The sequence below is a fragment of the Enoplosus armatus genome, chromosome 5, assembly GCF_043641665.1.
Source record: "Enoplosus armatus isolate fEnoArm2 chromosome 5, fEnoArm2.hap1, whole genome shotgun sequence".
Classification (NCBI taxonomy): domain Eukaryota; kingdom Metazoa; phylum Chordata; class Actinopteri; order Centrarchiformes; family Enoplosidae; genus Enoplosus; species Enoplosus armatus.
The window spans coordinates 16,861,933-16,883,894 of record NC_092184.1 but is presented as its reverse complement, the minus strand read 5'-3'; the positions used below and the strand labels follow the sequence as shown (position 1 = coordinate 16,883,894).

General features: G+C 41.1%; 1 protein-coding gene across 1 annotated transcript; it reads right to left on the bottom strand.

The window, feature by feature from the left end:
* Positions 1 to 17,828: 17,828 nt before the first annotated feature.
* Positions 17,829 to 20,890, bottom strand: LOC139285166 (mRNA decay activator protein ZFP36). Its single transcript, XM_070905655.1, has 2 exons — positions 20,773 to 20,890; positions 17,829 to 20,179 (listed from the first exon to the last, which is right to left on the bottom strand). Exons 1-2 carry the CDS (start codon positions 20,803 to 20,805, stop codon positions 18,944 to 18,946), a joined length of 1,269 nt encoding a protein of 422 aa, XP_070761756.1. The 5' UTR covers positions 20,806 to 20,890; the 3' UTR covers positions 17,829 to 18,943.
* Positions 20,891 to 21,962: the final 1,072 nt, after the last annotated feature.

Genomic DNA, 21,962 nt, shown 5'->3' with positions numbered 1-21,962 from the left:
AGATGTCAACAACATGAGTGCCTTGAGGTAAACGGGCCCTTCTGCTGATTTGGTTAAGTAAACAAGTGTTATCTATAAACAAGCTATTTGGTCGGCGAGTAGAGTTTACTTCTATAAACAAATCCCTTTTGGGTGAGTTGGGGATTACTAAGAGTAGAGAGAGACAGGGAGAGAGGGGGGAGTTTTCTGAAGGAAAGGGGGAGGGGAGAAGGGAGGAGAAAGGAGGAGAGAGATTTGAAAGAGAGTTCTTGCTTCTTCTTGAGTCCAGCTGGGCTAGAGGGCCTTTGGAGCACAATGAGCTCAATGAGCTGCAGAACCAACTAACAAACTAATGGCCAGCCCTCTGCGACTCTACCCCCGCACACACACACGCACACACACACACACACGCACACACACACACACACACACACACACACACACACACACACACACAGGGGAAATAACAGAGGGTGGTGAGTGGGTGGGATAGAAGGGCTTGTTAGGAGATGGGGGTGAGGAGAGGGATGAAGGGGCAGGATTGGGGGCTATTTAGAAGAAACGGGAAATGAGAGGGGAAGGCATTGAAGGATTGGAGGGAGGAATCAGAGGGAAGAGATGGTTTCATTAAGTCTGGATCTGCAACAAGGTTCATCTACAGATTTGGGATGAATCAACCAGATGCATACATATTTGTCATGGGGTGCAGTCCCTTCACTTTGTCACATAATCTTCCTGCAGTGAAATAATTAGCCAAGTCATTAGGAAAGCATTTGCTGATTGAACATCTGTTTGATATTAGAAGAGATTCACAGAGGTGACATTGCACTGTGGGGTCGCCTAAGATGACAGGCTGTAGGGTACACCTACAATCCAACAAGACAGAAATATTTGACAGAACTCTTGATGAAGAAACTGCAGTGTGTCTCCATTAACAGGAAGAATGGGAAGGATGTCTGACTGAGAGCCATTTTGGGGATACAAGAAAAAATACAGAGGTGTGTGAAGGCAGAGCTAGGTAATCCATAATCACAACATTGTCAACAGTCAGTGTGAGTGTGTGTAAATACAGACAATTTACAGAGTGAAACAATTGCCTTGTGTCACCATTGTGTGTGTGTTACAGACACACACACACACACACACACACACACTTACACACTCAGCCTATTGAAACTCTCACGATTAAGTGAAGTCATTCCTCCACAGCCCCACACAGGCTTCTTCAGATAGGAGGCTACTATTAGCAGTGACATATTAAAGAGAGGGGAGGAGGGGTCTGTAGACCTGATGAACATCTGCTCCTCTTTTCCTCCCCTTTCTTCATCCCCCCCTTCCTTCTTACACAATGTACCCCCTGCCTCATTTGCTTGTGTGTGTGTGTGTGTGTGTGTGTGTGTGTGTGTGTGTGTGTGTGTGTGTGTGTGTGTGTGTGTGTGCTTACAGAGAGTGTTGAGATTTAGGAAGAGAGTTTCCATGACAGTGAAATTTTACTACAGTTGGTACCTTCTTCAGTGTAGGTATTAACTAACACCGCCTTTTCCTCCAAATCTTAGCAGCAGCATCAGTGTACTACATCAACTGTTTGTCATTTATAGGAACAAATACAGCAGCTTCCTGAAATCCATTTTGATTTATTTAAAACTGATATTTTCTGCAAAAGAATACCAACACAGAAAAGACAATGTAGACTATTAGGTAAAACTGTCAAATGTAAAAGTAAGGCACATTATATCAAGTCATTAACATATAGGCATGGCAGTTACCTCCTGAATAGACATGATAACCGCAGCGATTGCACTGGAATGTTCATTTATGCATAAATACATAATGACTATGACTCTCTCTTGTTTCTATACATGCACACAAACACACACATGCCCACACATCCAGAAACGCCGCACAGTAGGGTTCTACTCACAGGGCAAAGGTCATAACCTGACCTTTGACATCACCCCTCTCCCTCTCCTCCTCTCCTGCCCACTGGAATTCACTCCTGTGGATTCAATTAGAAAGCTAGAGAGAAGGAGGACGTAGGAGGTTTGAAAACAAGATAACAGTGACAAATGTCTGCAGAAGGTCCAGCATGGAAAAGGAGACAATTAATGATTCAGGGTGGAGAGAGTGTGAGGGGGTGATGGAGGAGAGTTGAGTTAAGGCTTTAGTTCTTTTAACTCATTTGTTGTTGGGGGTTTTTTTTGGGGGGGGGTTTACACTATATGGCTAAAAGTATGTCGACCCCATTTATTTTGTACTTTTTTCAGGGTTTAGGCCAGCCCCCTTTACTCCAGCTGAAGGGATGCTACAATATACAGTTATATTTCATACCATATTTCCCTGATATTCATAGCAATTGTTTAATTTATTCTATTTTAGATTATTCTTTGCATTTCATTTGACAATTTATATGTCTTTTTAAATTGCCTTGGGTTTCTTATATATCTTGTCTTACTGTCTTTCGTGTCTTATGTAAAGCACTTTGTATTGCATGGCTTTTGAAAGGTGCTATACAAATAGACTTGCCTTGCTTCACCTTGGTATTTTAGACCAGTGTGCTTTCAACTCTCCTCTTGCCACAACGTGGGAAAGGCCCTTTTCTTTTTCATCATGACAACGTCCCCGAGCACAAAGCATGGTGCATAAAGAAATGTTTTTTCCAAGATTGGCGTGGAAGAACTTTACTGGCCTGTACAGAGTCCTGACCTCTGACCCATTCAATTTACTTGGGATGAATTGGAACACCGACTGCAAGCTAGACCTTATGGCCCCCTTTAGAGTGAAGTGAATGAAGGGTGGTGAAGGCTGATATAGTAGCATATTAATGCGCATGGTTTGGGAATTAGATGCTCAACAATTACATATGGGTGTAAAGAGTTCTGATGTTTACATACTTTGTTTGGGTGGCCACGTTGTATTGTAATTTAATACTCAAGCCATAGAAAAGAGCAAATCTGACTGTACAATTGCCCATATTCATCATCAAAAGTCAGTTGTTCAGTTTCTTTGAAAGCATTGTTTGGCAGCGACATAGAGGCAGAGACAGAAGAGGAACTGACTATTTACATCCTATGTGACTACACTGGGAACTTGCTGGTATTTGCTGCATTCTACTGCCCTCCGCTGGTTTAAAGTGTGACATCAAATCAGCACTATAACCATTTATTGTGCTGTCGTCCACTCAACGCTGTGAGCTCAGATTGTAAAAACAGATTATAAATGTCAGGATCCAAATGTGTCACACGCCTGCTTTTGATGTATTGTAATCATAAGATGGCTACTGTGTTGTGATTGATTTTTGGAAAGAAATAGAGTAATGAAAGAAATCAAGGAGAGAAGGAAGGAATAAAGGACATAAAATTGATGTAACAGGTATTACAGTAACATATCCAACTCAAAGATTGGTTCACGTATATATAAAGGGATTATGTCATAATTTTGTATTGGAATTAATTTAATGAGTATGTAAAACACCACATAATTCACTGTGTGTCTGAGCCACCAGCGAGGGGAGCTGTTGTCCCAGTTGTGAGTGGATTAGATTAATTTGGCTAATTTAGTTTCTGTATAAATAAATGACAAACACCATCTGCCTCTGTTACCTTAGGCTGTATATGTGTATTTATTTATTTTTCATGTCTGTGCATACTACTATACACATGAAACAAGAAAAAAAATTTTGAGAGGAAGAGGCCAAGGCAGAGAGCACGAGCTGCTGAGTGAACACAGAGTCTGGTAGGCAGGGGAACTTACACAACCCTCATCCCTGGAAGCGAGCCACTTGACAATGTGTGTGTGTGTGTGAAGCAACATTTCCTGGAGATTCTCCTGAACCTAAAACAAAACAAACAGCCAAATCGTTGTTCCAATAACACAGACATGGTTTATCACTTTATGTTTTTGACAGCCTCGTGTGACCAGAAGGAATATATATATATATATCTACAAGGACTGTGATCAGTGATTTCCACTGAAAGATCTTTATCTCAGGATCTTTAGCAGGAAAAATAGGGAGAGAAGGAAACAAAAAGAGACGGGCTCCTGTAAAAGTGTTATGATGGATCATTTAATTGATTTGAGTATGCTTTAAAATTCAAAAAAGCCAAACAAACAGTAGAAGTGCATGTGTGTGCCCACATGTGAAAGAGGCAGAGAGAGTGAGAGAGAGTGAGTGGACTGTGTGCGTTTCAAATATTATATCTTGAAATAAATGTGAAGGACAATACAATTGTTCCTTCGTTAGCATTTTAGTAGAAAAATCCTGCCCAGAAGAGACTTTACTTAACTGAGATGTCAAAAATAATTGGAACTAATTAGTAAAAATCTACTTAACGGCCTCAGGATTAGAGAGGAACAAGATCCAGAACAGAAGACCGAGTGCAGAGTGATGTCAGGTGTTTCAGAATCAGAATCAGAATCAGAAATACTTTATTGATCCCCGGGGGGAAATTGTACAGTACCGGTGCTCCCATTCAAGAGTAGAAAGTAGCATAATTTAGAACTAAAAGTTTGTACAAAATATAAAAATAAGAAATACAAAATACAAAATATACACATTTACAGTATTTAAGTGAAATGAGGTGAAATGAAAAATGAAATGAAAATACAAAATATACACATTTACAGTATTTAAGTGAAATGAGGTGAAATGAAAAATGAAATGAAAATACAAAATATACACATTTACAGTATTTAAGTGAAATGAGGTAAAAATATATACAATAACAATGTATATGTATGTATGTGTTGCACTAAAGTGTGTGACTATATATGTATATATGTATTTGGATGTGTTTGGACACAGAAGTGCTGCCAAATGTAGAACAAGCGTCATGAGGAGCTGCGTGGTGAAGTATTTATTTACTGAAGCTGTTTAGAGGGGAACACACTCTGCTACTCTGCAGTGTCAGACATTTTTTGTGTGTAAAATTCCCCGACATTTTGCTGTTGGTTTATTGGTTTTGCGTCAGGAGCCGCTGAAGACGAGGAAAACACAAACTTATGACTTCATCCAATTTGTAGTTTTTGTGACAACTGAAAGAGAACAGGAATGTTGAATGTTCGAGATACTGTAGGTACAAGAGGTTTAATTCAGTTAGATCACAGGTGATTTTGGTGAGATGACGGGTGTGCATGTTCCTTATCAGATTACATGTAATGACAGACATGTCTGTGGATGACTCACAGCCGCTAAACCTGTAGTTCAGGGATGTGTGTTGAATTAAAACAAAAGAAAAGCACAAACCTTTCCTTTTAGCAGTGTCATGTGGTATGTGCACAGATAATGAAGTTCAAACAATGCTTCTTCAAACTGCTTTTCTGTCTGCTTTTATGAAATGATCACAGTAGTAAATGGCCAAATCATACAGAATAATAATATTCAATATAAATTTGCTGTGGCTGATGTGCGTTCATCTTACAGCCTTGTTTGTAAAGCGAGCTAGTTTACATTTACTAATATATTGTGTCAGAAAGTGCATTGGCAGAGTCTTAATGTGTGTGTGTTCATTGCTGCTGTCTAACACATTCTATGCTTCAAACTGTTAGATTTAAGTGTTGCTATGGCGTCTGTGTGAAGCTCATGCGGTATGGTCGTCATGAGGCTAGGTGAGTAATGAGGCTAGGTGCATTAGCTTGTGTGTATATTATCAGTGAGCTTACATATGCACAGTTTTGTACACATGGGCCTTTCAGTGTTTGACCATATTTCCATCTAGAAGTGGGTCAGGAGGTTTCTGTTGGAATGTATGTTTATAACTCAGCTGTGAGAGGTTTGTAAGTACACTCTCTGTGACAAGATGTCCTTTATACATTATGGTAATGGCGTGTGTGTGTGTGTTTGTATGTTCGAAAAATCCTCTAAAGACAAAACAGTTTATCCGTTGACCCAGGTGTAATGCTGCAATAGTAGCTGATGTGAGGATGTGAGCGTCAGTGTGTGCGTGTGTCTCCACGCGACTGAATGCGAGCCAAAGGATGATTCCTGGTCTGTATATTCTCCCACTGTGCTCACCCGACTGTATCCAGGCAACAGCTCATAATATTGATCGGTGTGTTTGATCAGAGGGATATTGATGGATCTGGAGTCTCATGTCAAATGACGTCTTCCACTTAATCATATACTTTATTTATATACTGGTATCCAGGAAACTTGAGATGAAAACAGTTCTTCTGTGTGTGTGTGTGTGTGTGTGTGTGTGTGTGTGTGTGTGTCCGTGCTCACATGTCTGCATTTAGGTGTGTTTTTTCCCTCCACTTTGTTGTCTGTCTGTTACTTATCGATACAAGAGTTGGGATGTGTTTTCCCGTGCATGTGCATGTGCATGTGTATGCGTGTCTTTGTGTGTGTTTTTTCACTCCAGTACGTTGGTTTCTGTGAGGAAGTGTCTGTCTGTTTCTGGTGCCACCTTCCCCCAGTAGTTTCCATGTTTTGTAGCAGCCTGCATGTCGGTTAACTGTCTGTGAATCATGGGAACGACGCTGCCAATTGTTTCATGATGTTAATGTCCTTATGGAAGTCCTTATGTTGTCATTAAATTCGATACGGAGACCAAATTTCCTGGTGCATTTGTATTGCATTTTTTCATCCCAACTTTGGGTTATATCATTTCTCCCATATATTTTCATATTGCTTGCATTGTAGTCTTACAGATCAGACACTTGACACAGTAGCAGACTTACATGCATTTATTTACTTTATCTTGAAACAGAAATTACCACACACACATCCACATTCAGCTTTTGTTGCCTGGGAGTGTCTCTCGGTGATGTGATTCTCTGTCTCTTGAGGAGCGTTCTAGCAAGAATAATGTAAACATTATGTCATGGTGAATGGTATGTGAGTGTGTTAAAAGCATACCCAGAGACCAGGCTACATTCTCCTGAGAACAAACAGGAGAGGAGAGAACACACACCTCTGGGAACTACCATCATGAAAATCCCCAATCAGTTCCTTCCCAGTGTAAACTGGTGCTCATTAACAATTTGTCGGGCTGCTAGCTAAACCCAGCGTCACCAGAACCTCGGCTTCCTCTTTTTTACAGCCATCAGTGCCTCTCCGCCACCTCACACGACAAGTCACTTCCCAAAACTTCAGCCCGTCTCTGTGTATGCATGTACCCGGCTGTTTGTGACTTCCCAATAAGAGCTGTCTCAGTTTGTTTTGTGACATGTGGTTGACTGCTGTGCCAGCATGTTTTGTTTGTGTGTGCTGGTAATTTCTTAATTTCTTGACCGCCGCTTTCTCGTGATGATAGAGTCGTACTGAGAAATCCCAGTGGGAGACAGGGGGTGGATGGGAGGAGGGTAGTGTGACGCTGTAATTGTTTTGTTTGCTGCATTAAACAGAAGGAGGACTCAACATCTTGAGCAACTGTACAATCTAGTGAAGTCCAATACAAAACTCCTATGTGGTTTCTAAACCCCTAGTTTGTGAATGGCCTCAACACTGTCTGAACACTTTATCATTACAGAGTAAATTTATTGGAGTAGAAGATAAAAGGTCATTATTGACCTTGGGGTCAGACAAAATAATCTCAACTCGGGATGTACTTACCAGTTTTTTCTGAGCTTTCAGCCACATCTCATGGTCCTCATCAGCAAATTAGTGGTAATGGTCGGAAGATCCCTACAATCTCCATTTACGACCAGTGACTGACGTGCCTCACTTAAGTCACCATGATGACACCTGAGACCATGATATGTGGTTGAAAGATCAGGAAAAGCTGGTAAGAAGACCTTGAGTTGAGATTATTTTGTCACATATACATATTTTGTATTGCATAGGTGTATACGTGTTGGCATGGTATTGTTTCCATTTATGAGTTGTTTTGTTCCTCTGCTGCCTTTGTCCTCTCTTCTCTCTTCTCCTCCTCTCCTCTCCTCTCCTTTTCTTTCCTTTCCTTTCCTTTCCTCTCCTCTCCTCGTCTCCTCTCGTCTCCTCTTGTCTCCTCTCCTTTCCTTTCCTCTCCTCTCCTCCTCTCGTCTCCTCTCCTTTCCTCTCCTCTCCTTTCCTTTCCTCTCCTCTCCTCTCCTTTCCTCTCCTTTCCTCTCCTCTCCTCTCCTTTCCTCTCCTCTCCTCCTCTCGTCTCCTCTCGTCTCCTCTCGTCTCCTCTCCTTTCCTCTCCTTTCCTTTCCTCTCCTCTCCTCTCCTCTCGTCTCGTCTCCTCTCCTTTCCTTTCCTTTCCTTTCCTCTCCTCTCCTCTCCTTTCCTTTCCTCTCCTCTCGTCTCCTCTCCTTTCCTCTCCTTTCCTTTCCTCTCCTCTCCTCTCCTCTCCTCTCCTCTCCTTTCCTTTCCTCTCGTCTCCTCTCCTCTCGTCTCCTCTCCTTTCCTTTCCTCTCCTCTCCTCTCCTCTCCTCTCCTCTCCTTTCCTTTCCTCTCGTCTCGTCTCGTCTCCTTTCCTTTCCTCTCCTCTCCTCTCCTCTCCTCTCCTTTCCTTTCCTCTCGTCTCGTCTCCTCTCCTTTCCTTTCCTCTCCTCTCCTCTCCTCTCCTCTCTCATCCTCCCCTGTCCCGTCCAGTCTCTCCTCTCCTCTCTTCTACTCTCGGCCTCTCCTCCGATTCCTATCCCATTCTCTCCTCTCCTGTCTTCTCCTCTCCTCTCCTCTTGTCCTGTCCCGTCCTCTCTTCTCCTCTCTCGTCCTCTCCTCTTTTCTCCTCTCCACCTCTCCTGCCCTGTCCTGTCCTTTCCCCTCCTCTCTCGTCCTGTCCCGTCCTGTCTCTCCTCTCCTCTCCTCCTCTTCTCTCCTCTCCTCTCTCCTCCTCTACGTGTCCATGATGCTTATTTTCATAAGAAGGAATTCTGCTGGTGTCTGCACTGCTGGTGTCACTGTGGTATGTATTCCTGGGAGGGAAGCCAAAGCTAAACACACATATGCCATATCCATTCCTTTCCTTTTAATAACCAAACTCACCATACACACACACACACACACACACACACACACACACACACCTCGCTAACCACTTCATTTTCTGCCCACCTGTATAAACATAGCAGTGTGTATATGTGCATATGTGTGTGAGCGCTTCCTCACAGAGAGGCCTATTGTCCTCCAGGCTAAGATGTGTGCGCTGTGTCATGAATTGGCTCGGCAGCCACAAGCCCACTGCTGATTTTAGCTGAAAACTAAAACACGGGACCTAAAATAACACGTCCACTGACAAGAAGCAGCTGAGCTGTAATACTGCTCCCTCAGCACCGAGGCTTTGGTGTTCAGTAGGTAAATCATGTCCTGAAAGCTGTGACACACACTTAATATTGTCACGCAGTGGAAAATGAGAAGAGATGATCATTGTGAATCTAAATGGAGAAGGAGAATAAGGAACACAAAAACTAAAGTCATATTTATTAATCTATTTATACGGTCAGAAATAAACGGGAAGGATTTGCTTTTTGAGGAGTTGTATTATTTTTCCAACTTAGCCAGAGTCAGTCAAACTCACACATGCCTTTTTATGTCTCCATGCTGTTGGAAAGATGAGCTAGAATTATAACCAAACCTAGTCTGATGTATTTGCTAAATCACATTGACATCCATTAATCGAGCCAAGCTAGGCTGGTCAGCATAACTTAAAACCTGATTCTTTGGCCACTTGAGGGCAGCGGAAACAAGCTGTAACCAGTACACTGATATATTATCACCTTATGAAGTTATGAAGTTAATATGGCAAATGTGTTTTTGGCTTTCACGGCTAAATGCTCTACTATGTCCACCAGCTAGTCGCTACCTTTGTCTGTGTGTCGTTAAGTGCTGAGCAGGTAGCGTACAGAGGGATTATCATAGTCCTTTTGCTGAAAACAGCTGCCTGATGCGCGATGAGAGAGGTGAGAGTGAACCAAAGTAAAACCAAAACAATGAGATGCTAAAATGCTCTGTAGAGCTGAGGCAAACTGTGGAGTTGGTTATAATTCTCTGTGGGTTTGTCACTATGAGCGACCCCTTTCATATTACACATAGTCTTTTGATCCATTGTTGATATAAAGATATTGATCATAGCAGCTTAAAACTGAATGACTCAACACTGTGTCTCAATGGGCTCGTAGAATGTAACTATTACCAAAATTGGTTTCAAACTGACAAAAGGCACTCACACGTTACAAATTCTACAATCATTATTTGTATTAATGTACTATTAATAGTCCACACACTACACTACTACATTAACCAGTCAAACATGTTGCAATGCAGCCTTTTGATCACAAATATGTGATATAAACCGATGTGATTTACGAACAGTTTACGACCAAACTAGGCCTCTCCTCAGCCGATTTGAAGCCGTTTGAAATGTAAAAGTATTTAGCCTTTAACACAGAAAGCTGTTTTTATTCTCATGTGCGGATCACACATCTGTCGTTAATAAACACACTGACGCAGTGCTAATTTATTTTCATACCATATTAAGAAAAGGACATAAAAACAGGAAGTGTGAAGTCTAAAAGGAGAAGCATGTACTGAGTGTGAGCATGAACAGGAAGCGCGCAGTGATCATGTATGGGCCAGCCTGTTGTGAAAGATCTACTTTAATAAGACAAACAGATGTGAAACTGTCTAAAGGGACTTTCTTCTTCTGCCCAACACCCTGATGCAACTGATCAGACCAGGGCTACAGTTTATACGAGACAATAAGACACAAAACTAACATCTAAATTTGATCTATTATACTTACTCACATATGTGTCGTAATACGGGCCTCGAAATGGCTCTCAAACTGAGGTTTGGTTGGGGGGCTGAGGCATTGCAGGGAATGAATCTTTATCATGTGGGAAGAACAAACAAGCAAGAGTGCTTTCACTCCAGCAAGTTTATCAAGATTCAGGTTAGCAAAAACGTATTCAGACAGTAGAACGGTATGTGAAGCGTGAGATGGACTGATGTTTGACAGGTAAGAGGAGAAAAGAAAAACAAGTGACGCTTGTAAAGCAAACACGTCAGTTAAAGCTGAAGATGAAGTTACTTATACTTATATAAAGCTGAAAGGAAATGATAATCTCATCTCAATAAAATACTTTTAGTTTGGCTTGTTTTCTTACTGTTTCCCTCAATATTATTAATGGTTTATAACAATGAACATGCCCTGTGAATGTTATAGCATCTAAAGAAACACTTGTATCAGTGACTGTTGAATTGATTTGTGTGAATACAGCACATTGGTGCCCCTCTCATCTTGATAACAAATAAATCAACTCTGTCAAATTCCAGTGTAATTCTTCACAGAAGGCTGCTATCCAAGTTATAAATCTTGTTTTTCATATCTGCGACACAGCGCATGGGTGCTGTTTCTGCTTTTCAGATCGGTTCGTACATACTCATCTAGATTCACTTCTTGTTCTGCAAAATAGGAAGGTCACTGCAATCAGATTATACCATATGCAATAGCTGTTCTTGTGGGCGATCATATGGTTTTCACGTTGGCAGTCATGTCTTCTCCCTTTTATATGCAATGTTTTGTTAACCTCAGTAATACTGCTGTATTGTTTTTCAGATTCGGTACATGACTAACTCTTCACATATGAGAGGGGCTTTTCAAGACACATTTGAAACTTAATGAATGGTGTTCCTGTGAATCGGAAATAGAGCACTTTGTCATGAATTCCTCCAGGTCTACTGCCAGTGCCCAATCACACCAGCCAGTGAAAGTAAAAGTGGGGAGAGGAAGAGTGGAGTGAAAGGAAAAGAGAAGTGGTCAGGTCGGCTAGGTGGAGGGGGAGTTCAGGGAATTTTTCTGTCCTCTCCTTCACAGAGTTTACCAACTCCTCTCCCCCTTCCTCCTCCTCCGCCTCCGTCTCCTCCCCCTGTTCCCTGTGTTTGCGTCACACCACTTGGGCTGGCGCAGGAATGAAGTTGGAGAAAAAGAGGGCAGGAGGAGGAGTGGAGTTCTGTAGCCGAGGAATGTGGCAAAGAGAGAGAACATGGCTATAAAAGGATAGCACTTCCACTCTGTTGCTGTGATGTCACAACTCAAATATTTCCTCCTTCCTTCCCTTCCAAGTCTGACTTACTGACGCTGCTGTTTCTCCTTAATTTCTCTCTCTCTCCTCCTCCCCTTCTAGATAAATAAGTAGGTAACTAGGCTGGCAGTGAGAGGGTTTGTTTTGGTGCGTGGACAGATAAACATCTATACGTACAGCATGTATTATGTCTACAATGTTTAACACATCAGCCCCCCATGAACTACACTACATTCTGCTTTGTCGTAATTTAAACATTAAAGTCGCATCTGGCCCATTTCAGTCTATTAGCTGTGCACTTTAGTGGATATGAAGCTTAGACATCTCTCATGTTCAGTTAACCGATACTCATCAGACATTTAAAGTAAGTCATATTCAGTATGTTAATGATTTGTAGGTCCGTATTAATAAAACATGATGAAATACATAAATTCTGTTAATAGCTTCCATGTATTTAGTGTAAAATCACTTAATGCAGAAACTCTAAGCTGCAGTCAGCATCTGGTATTCAAAATGAGAGCAGCTGTAAATAAACAATAATAAAAAGGGTTAGCGAAAGTTAAGCTATGCTTATGGATAAAACCCGTATTATTTTTCCAAATTGGAATTTGTCAGTTGATTAGAAAATAAAGGAAGATATATATTCAAAGGTGACTTTTCCAAATCTTTACTTTCCTCAGATATTTAGAGTAACTTTTCCACAACTACACACACCAATGCTGTATCCCTTTTTTTCTTTTCGCTCTTCCCACTTCTGATTGCCTGTGAATGTGAGTCGTAATGGTGACTCAAGACTCTGTGGATGTTAGTCATCAGCGCTGCGCTAAGCATCATGGGAAATATAACATAACATGTTGAACAGTAGGGGGCAATAATGCAACGTTAGAGTGGACATGAAGTGCTGTTAAACAGTAGAAGAATAAAATGTGTGGCGCTTTCGACTTCGTCGCTTGTCTTTAGAGATTGTTTCAGTCCTGTCATATTGCTGATCATGACTCTTTCAATAGCCCTGTAGAGTTAGCTTGCCACTCTCACTTACCACTCACTCCAAACTGCAGGAAACTCCCAAATGAAGAATGGGTTTCAGGGGGATTACTGGGACAAAGCTCAAATTACCACTTTTGAAGTATTTTAAGGTGCATTAACCTCTCAGGTTTTTATCTTTTCCAAGAAAAAAAGGCAGTGCTTTCCAATGACCTAGTTAGTAAAGGAGAAGTTACATAACGTACTCCGTCATTCTCCGAATGGTTGACGAAGGTTTGGGGTTAAAAGATTACTCAACCATAATGCTTAATCTGCAGGTTATGACAGAAAGAGAGGGAGGGAGGAGCTGTAAGACAACCTGACTGTGCTTGAGTATTCACACAGAAGCACACACACACAAGCACATTTTGCAGGTAGGAATGTGCGTGTTGTTTCTGGAACGATCAATCCAATCTTGGTTGCTGATTGCCTCAGGTTGAAAACTTCCAACAGAACTGGCCCGACCAGCAGCAAAGTTGAAAACAGGTTGCTGACAGAAAGTCCTCCTTTTAACCTTGTGACAAGAACAATATCCATACTCCTCACCACCTTCAACTATTTTGGCAGATGACTGTCAGTTCATGTTCTTTGTTGTTTGCAGTTGCATGAATGCCTGTTTTGTCACTTCGAAACAGTTGCTTAAGTTTCTTTGAATAAGACTATCTCTCAGTCTCTTTCTCACCTTTAGACTACATAATATGTAATTGTTTTTATAGATCTCCACCCAGGTTTGAACTTTATCTCTAAGGTGTGTGTGTGTGTCTGTTAGTGGGTTGTGTGCACAGCGCTCAGGATCAGGTGACTTGGGTAAAGAGAGTTTTGACAGCAGCAGCTTTGTGGTTGATCATTAACAGTTCCACAGAAGGTAATGGTGATGTTAGGCCTGTGTTAAGAAGGACCTGTTGCAGTGGTTGGATTAGGGGTTTGAGGTGACATGAAACAAAAATTTATGAAAAATAAGTAATTACTAAATGAATACTATAAAATGCTTTCCAGAGTTTGACAAAAGGATAATAAATCTAACTGTAGCGCTACAGTATTTTGTCATGTAAGAGCTGTGCAGTTTGGTGAACTTTAACCAGTCTGGTCGTATAGAACAGGCTGGGAAGTTAATATTTGTGAACACACAAACACACACTGATCCCTTCTTTTTGTCTTGGCTGTTTACTCTTTGTGGTCATTGTCCGTCGCCATAGCAACGCATCCTGCCATTGGTCCAAAGGGGAACAAGGGTTTAAAAAAAAACACAATGGACAGCAGTAGCCATAGCTGAGGTTTATTGAGTGTTTAGAATCCAGTCCTTAAAATGTAATTGAATCAAGCATATTTCAGCAGTATGTAAGATACATGGAGAGGCACACAGATACAGCTTTACCAGAATGTTTAGCATTTTTCAATTAGACTTTAGTCTTTTCTGTTTGTGCAAGGTGTTTAATATTCATGTGGACGTTATTGTGTCTCTACGTCTATCTCTCTCTCTCTGTCTCTTTCTGTCTGTCTGTCTCTCTCTGACCTGCTCTATTTGTGTCATGAGATGACTTTTGTTGTGATTTGGTGCTATATAAATTAAAATTAAATCAAATCAAATAAAAATTGAATCGAATTGAATTGAATTGAATACAGGTGTTTACCAAGTGTAATGTGGAAAGATTTTCTGATGACAGGACATGTGTGTATATCTGTATATCAACATGTACTATGATCAACACTGGAGTAGAAGCATAGACAAACAATATGTGGAAGACATTACAGTTGGTGAAAGCACCACTAAGGGTGTGATTTGGTCCCTTGGTAAGGAGTTATCCTCCACTGTGCCTCCACTTTTTTTCATCCTTTCTGATGGTCAGCGAATAAAGAAATAATTGATCATGAGCATTATAAGTTGAGAGCACAACTAGATATCATCTGTCATAAACAATGATGGACAGGTGGAGACAGAAGACAGGAAGGAGGTGTCTTATGATAAGGGGAATAGGATGGGGTGGGGAAAAGTATCTATTTTTGTTTAATACTTTTCTAATGTACTACAGTTGGCATGCACAATATGCATGCTATTGTGTGTGTCTGCTTATACCATTGGAAAGACCATATACTAAAGTAACCCTTGTATTTTATTGTAAGTTGTGAGGTAATAAACCCACAAAAAATATGAAAGTGTTAAAAAATGTTGTCACTACTTTTTACTCACTTTTTTTTATTGAGGAACTGCCTAAACTTTAAGACACAAGCACGACACACCTTTGTTTAAACTCATTTTCACCCCTTAAATATTGTGGGAAAATCCCCGCACTCACATCTTGACATGCTTACATGTTACCATGGTTACCAAATGATCTTGGATAATTGCATTATGTCGGGGATCAGACGGCATTGTGTAAATTTGCTTATTGTAGCTTTTCAGTTCATACAAGTGTCACATGTCCACTATTACATGGTCCTGTGGACCAAACAGCTGAAGTATAGAACCATATCTCCACAATATGTTTATGTCCTATAATAAGAGAGAGCACTACAAGTTACTAGGAAGCAGCCAGAGTGTAGCATTGTCAATAAAGAGCTCTGAAGGGCTTAAGAAATCAGCCCCCTCATGTTCCTTGGAAATCTGATTCCTCTGAGTCATATTTATCTCAACAACCTGCACTATCAGGTTTGGCAAAGTTACTTTGCATGTCTGTTGGAAATCATCATCTGCTTAAAATTGCAATCAGGATAATCCACTTCACAACAGTGTAAACAGCAGAATCGTGTTCATGCTCAGCAAGGATTAGTCATTGTTTTACAATGTTGTAAAATGTCTCAAACGCATTTCAGACTAATGCAACATGTGCCTTTTGTTTGTGTCTGTTTCTCAGATACTGTGAGCCATTACTGTGAAAAATGTTTTGTTCTTTTTTTTTTCTTTTTCCAGATTGCAGCCTTGCTACAGAATCCAGCGCTTTGACAGTGGAAGGGGTGGTGGCTGCGGTGGTGGGTTGCTCAACATCGCACAGGGAAGATGAAGGGGAAATTGCACTGGGGTATTTTCATGAACTTCTGCTTAACTTGTTGATGTGTCTTACACAATCCCATGTCCATAAGAGTTTCTCATTTAGGCTCTGAACAAATGTACTTCAGCACAGGAAGCAGAGGTGATACATCAAATTGGTCGAAAGCTGGAGATGACAGCAGCTGAACATTTCCAGTGAGGAGAGAGCATTATGTGTAACCCCATAACTGTTTCTACATGTTGTGGTCCCAAAGACGAAACAACAAACAACAATTGAACTGATTAAATTGATTTATACACAAAGTATGTCAGATATGACAGAGAGAAAACATGTTTGAAGTATTTTCTAAAATATTAAGACTCTGTTGATACGTCAGATTCATAGATCTAGATTTGGGGATTTTCCCTCCATTGTTCCCCATCGTTTGACTCTGGATGAGTTGGGTGAGGAGTGTCTGTCATGACTAAAGTCAAGCCATCCCAGTTGTGTAACCTGGTGGACTATTTTGAGCCGTGAACCACCTGTGAATTCTGTGTAGGGATGTTGCTCATTTTAGATTTCGTCATGAAACTTCGTGATATACTTAATTCTGGGATGCAAGAATGCTGTTAAACAGGGATGTGGATCAGTGATGACATTCAGCGAGGGCCCAGCGAAACAGCAGATTTCTTCCCTCCTGCCTCCTGCTACCAGAGTTCAAGGTGTATATTTATGCAGGACTGGCTTTCTTTTTGGTATCCCTGACAGCCACTGCACTGACTGATTCTGCCATGAAATCCTGTAGTTCTGTCCTTTGGTTATTGGTCTCCTCCCTGACCGTAGACCTTCTTGTCCAACTACTAAGTTTGATCAGAAAGATCAAGAAGTCTCTGGAATTTCCATAATGTTGTAGATTTCTCATTCATGGATGTTGCTTGTGAACTCCCAACACTGGTACCTGCTAATGACCCGCTATCATAGCTTTGGACTTGGTATTCAATGTGTACTGTGGGGCCTTATTTAAACATACCTGTTTTGTTTTAAATATGTGTGTATTTGTAAATCTATTTGTAGAGATCCAAAGGTATTTTGGTACACCAATTTGAGCAAAGGGCGTGGCTACTTGTTTCAAATCATCGCAGCTTTTACCCGGGATTAGAAAAAGCTGTGAGATAATGTGTATACGGGCCAACATTCGTGAGGTGATCTAAATGCTGTTGACTGTACTGTATACATAACAAAGACACTGTATGCCACAAAACACAGTAGAAGAGAGAAGAGAGAGAGGCTCAGAGTTCCACTTGCACAAGGCTATTATTTCTCAGTTTCTGTGTATATAACCTGTATTAGAACAGAGTAGGTATATAAAGTCAAGTCTTGTATGTATTTAAAATTGCAGAAATGCTCAAACTCTCAGACGTGAAACTAGGCCTTATGGACATACTATAAATATGAGGATGATGTACAGTATGGTGTGCTGATTTATGTTGAACTGATTCACAACTTTCAGACAAAATCAGCTTAGTTAAAATAATTGATCTTCAGCCACTAAAAAGTGGCTGAAACAGATACCTCGAGAGGTTGAATATTATTCCTTTTCTTGAAACCAGTTAGTGTTTACAACAAAGGGACCAATATTGTTGACTGTATCAACACATAGATTAAATTGTATGTTAGTATTAATAACATCCCATATTCAAGGCAAAGTAAACCTCAAAGTACACCTCTAAACATATTATTCTTACCCTTAAATTTCCTTCAAATCTCTAAAAGATACTATTACTGAGTAAGTTACTAAACTATAATTATAATTAGTGTATAATCAAAAGTATATAAAAGTTATGTAAGTGGCCTATATTTTAGACAAGACAAGCAAGCATCTAATTCTCACTGAAGAACACATGAGTCAAAAAGAACAGTATACATTAATTTCTTTATTCAGAAATTTATTTTGTCCCTTTCAGGCAATTAAAAATATAAGATTCTCTTTTTTAATGGTTTTTCTCACATTGGTATTTCACAGACCTTGAACTATTTCTCCATAAATAAAGTACAAAATACATTTTTTTCTTTTAAACACAAATAAATATCATAATAAATATATTAGTTTAAGTTAAACAACACAAAGGCAACCAATAACCGAAAGAAATACTGCGGTGTTAAAGTCCCTGAACCAGGTTGTCAAACAAACAGGGGACAATAAAAGATGGGGTGCAATTTACAAACTAGCAAAGACAACAGAACGTTTTACAGAGCTAAATCTTATGAAGTGTGTCAGGATTAAGATACTCAGATCAAAACTCCCTGACATACATTTTTCTTTTAGCACACTTTGATCTTTGATGCTTGCACCCCAGATGTCAGAAAAATTACAAGGTCACACGCATACACCCACACACACGCATATGTACAGACACACACTCACATACACACACAGAGCAGAGTGAAGTCTGAAGCTTTGGTTTGAATGCTACTGGGAGACTTGACTTTTCTCCCGTTTGAATTAGCTGTAAAGTGCATATCACAGATAAAATGGCATCAGTGACACATGTCAGGTTTCACTGATTAAGGCTACTGAATCAAACATACTGTTCGTGGCACCGAGAGTAAAGAGCCTATGAGGCAGGGAGAATCTTAAAGGCACTGGAATTAATGATTATCACTACAGATAAGCCATTTTGATCACTACAGATTTACGGTAAGTACAAACCAGAGTATTTACTGGCATTGTCAAGAACTGCAGAGGAGTTAAGTTTCATGGAAGACCACATACAAAGGTCTAATAGGCTACACAATATTTTTAAGTATAAAAATAGAGTCTGATAACATCTGGGTACTAAAATCATCTCAGTATGTGTAGTTTATCCAAGATGAGTTCCATTTCTACAAACAAAATTAAGAACTTTAAGTGTTATTGTGTCATCAAACGTTGACTTGTCCTGATCAGTTCTGGTTCTGAAGAAAGTCCAGATAAACAGACACAGTTAACAAGGTATCAGTTCTCTTCGGTTATTTCCCTTTGGATCCGATTAGTCAGACAGGGACAGACGTTCAAACACAGTGAGCCTCTTGGTGGCTGATCCATCGAAAGTTGGAGACTCGGATCCACTGGAACCTCCGCTGCTGCTGCTGTAGCTGTCCTCCAGGGAGTCCTCAGAGGAGAAACGCTGGAGTCCGGCAGGCTTCACGAATCCTCCATGGCCTCCAGGACCAGGAAACAGCTTGCTGCTGTCCTGGTGGTGCCCGTCCTCCATGCTGGCAAAGACTCTGCTGTTGTTGCTGTTAAAGTTATTATTTCCATGGCCACACACACATCGTGAGGCCTTTGGCTCCAGGATGACAGGAATGTTGTGGATGTCTCCAGTGCTGGCACGGGTCTGATGGTTGCCAAACTGGAATGCTGCTCCCTCCTGCTGCAGGGAGTCACCAAACACTGGGGAGAGGAGATCAGCAGGAGGTGGAGAAACGGAGGGAGCACGGCTGAACCCCAGGTTAGGATCGTTGAAGGATGAAGGGAATGATGGAGGAGGTGAGCTGCGTGAAGAGCCCAGGAACCCAGCGAAGCTGACACTCTGGCGGAGCTGGTGGCGGCCGGGAGTTGGTTGCTGCTGATTCTGGAATTTGGCAGATGTTAACGGACCTCCGCTGATTTTGTCCTCATGGATGAAGTGGCAGCGTGAGCCATATGGGCAGTAGCCAAAGTTGTAGAAGGTTCTGCAGGGCTCTGTCTTGTACTTGGGGTGGCGGTACAGTCCTCGCAGCTCTGCCTCGCCATGGGCAAACTGGCACTTGCTTCCGTACTTGCAGCTGCCGGTCTCCTGGAAGCCACGGCACAGCTCAGTCTTGTAACGATTAGGGGACACCATTGGTTGAACCTGGGCTGGGAGGTTAGATGAGGGAGGAAACCCCGGTGGTGGAGCCACTGTAGTGGCGGGGCCTGAGGGAAAAGCCTCCAGGTTCTTCAGCTGTCCGAAGGAAGAGAGCAGGCTGCTGCTGGCCTCGGTCAGGCTCATGGAGCGGTCGGGTCTGAAGGGGGGCTGTTTTGGTTTGGAGACAGGGCCCTGGCTCCAGATGTTGGATAACCAGAAATGGCTGCCGTCGTCGTCATTGTTAACATGCTCTGTGCTCAAGCTGTGGCCGGAGGAGGCAGGAGGAGAGGGGGGGGAGAAGAAGGAGACTGACCGGTCCAACCGACTCTGCCCCGGGACTTTGAGTGGAGACTGTGCCGAGAGCAAGGCATCATCCAGGGCCAGGTTCAGAAAGTTCTGTTACAGATGGTTGACATAGTTAACATACAGACATTGATACTACTCATTTCATTATACTGTATGTTCCATATTCTACTTTCTATAAAAAGTCTATTTCAAGTGTTTTACACAGCAAGGTTCATATTTAAGATCTTTCATTTCTTAAAGAAAAATGAGAATGCTTGCATACAAAAAAAGTCAAAATAAAGTAATCATCAAAAAAAGAAAAGAATCTGTACAGTACTAGAAGTTACATAACCTTTATCTGCCATTTACATGAAATCACAAAATGCAGATTAAATTTAGATAATTGACTGTTTTTGACTGTTTTCTATGGCTCATGAATATTCTGATAGTGGAAGATTGGAATTCAAGAAACAAACAACCCAGCGCTCTCCCTTATCTCATTATCTCTTTAAAGTGAAGAAATCCTCTGCGACTAAACTCAGTTCAACAGGAATTCACTGTCAAATGAGTGATTCGCAGAGGAATAAAAATGAGCGGGGACACACAAACACTTTGGGAAAGGAGTTACAGAGCTAATCCACTTCAACTTTATGAAACCCCCTTTTTTCCAAAACAACATGAAAAATTCATAAACTTCGACTCACCTTCTTGAAGATGTCGTCACGCATTTCGGACATGCTGTAACCCTTTGGCCAAAAGAAGAAGATTCAGCTGTGATCCACGGTTGACTGTTTGATACCTGTGTCTGGACTTAAGTCAGGTTGACTCTGTGCTCTGTTGCCTGGCTTTTATTGCTGCTTTAGAAACCCCTCCCAGGCTTGGGAGGAGTTTCCACTTGCTATGTTCCGGGATGACCCTCCCTCTGCATCAAGTTTCATAGTGAGCTCAGAGAAGGGCGGATAGTAAAACAACAACAAAAAAAGAAAAGAAAGAAAACTGTGTATTTTTAGCTAGCTGTGTGAAATGTTTCAGTTTCGTAGGCATGTGAAAGCAAAGTGGCTTATTTACACAGCTCTCGTGCATGCTCTCCATCAAGGTCTATTGTAGTGTTTATTCTTATTCTGTCCATGTTCATTGGTGTGAATGATGAGAGGTTTTCTGCAGAGAGTGATAAATCATTCCAGCTCTGTGAAATTTTTCAGGATCTGAAGCACCCAGATGTGAAGTGGCAAAGAAGGCTGTTTGTTTAGACCTCTACACTGATCCTTTTCATCCCACATTAACCAGCGAGGCAGAGCTTTTCTGTCACAAACACGTACACAGGCACATTATCATACATTTACAGCATATACATTGCTATGACTAATGGCAGGTTTTCAGGAAGTGTTATAAATCATCTTGTCCCCGATCGCATGCTGTAAAGTTTGAGTGTTTTTTTTACCCACTGAGAGTAGATGTATGCAATTACCAGAATACATACAGCTACATTTCCCCTTGTGTCGCTTTCTGTTGTGATTACGGCAGAGCTCCAGTATTCCACCAAAGCACTGAAAGAGTCCAACAGTTACCAGAACAACAACCAATAGAAGTATTGATTAGTAGAAGGCAGAAACCTTTGGGCTGAAAACAAGATACAAGTGAGTAAAAATAAACACCAGGGACAAGTAGTCTAAACAGAATTAACCTGAACACTAGACTCTCATCTGCTACGTGTACATCAGAGACTAAAAATATTTATTTTATGTTTAATCCTTTATGCTCCACACTGTGTACTTTTAGCAGTCTGGCGACAATAATATCATTTTACTATTTAAAATTTTACATTAACCATACCAAGCAAATTTTTTGAAGATGTTTTTAAGGATATAAGGCTGTTATTCTTCATCATCAAATG

Excerpts from the sequence above, each read along its gene's own strand:
- LOC139285166 (XM_070905655.1), bottom strand. The coding sequence starts at position 20,805 with ATGTCCGAAATGCGTGACGACATCTTCAAGAAG. Across the intron at positions 20,180-20,772 it reads GTGACGACATCTTCAAGAAG|AACTTTCTGAACCTGGCCCT; the intron begins GTGAGTCGAAGT and ends CATCTGTAACAG.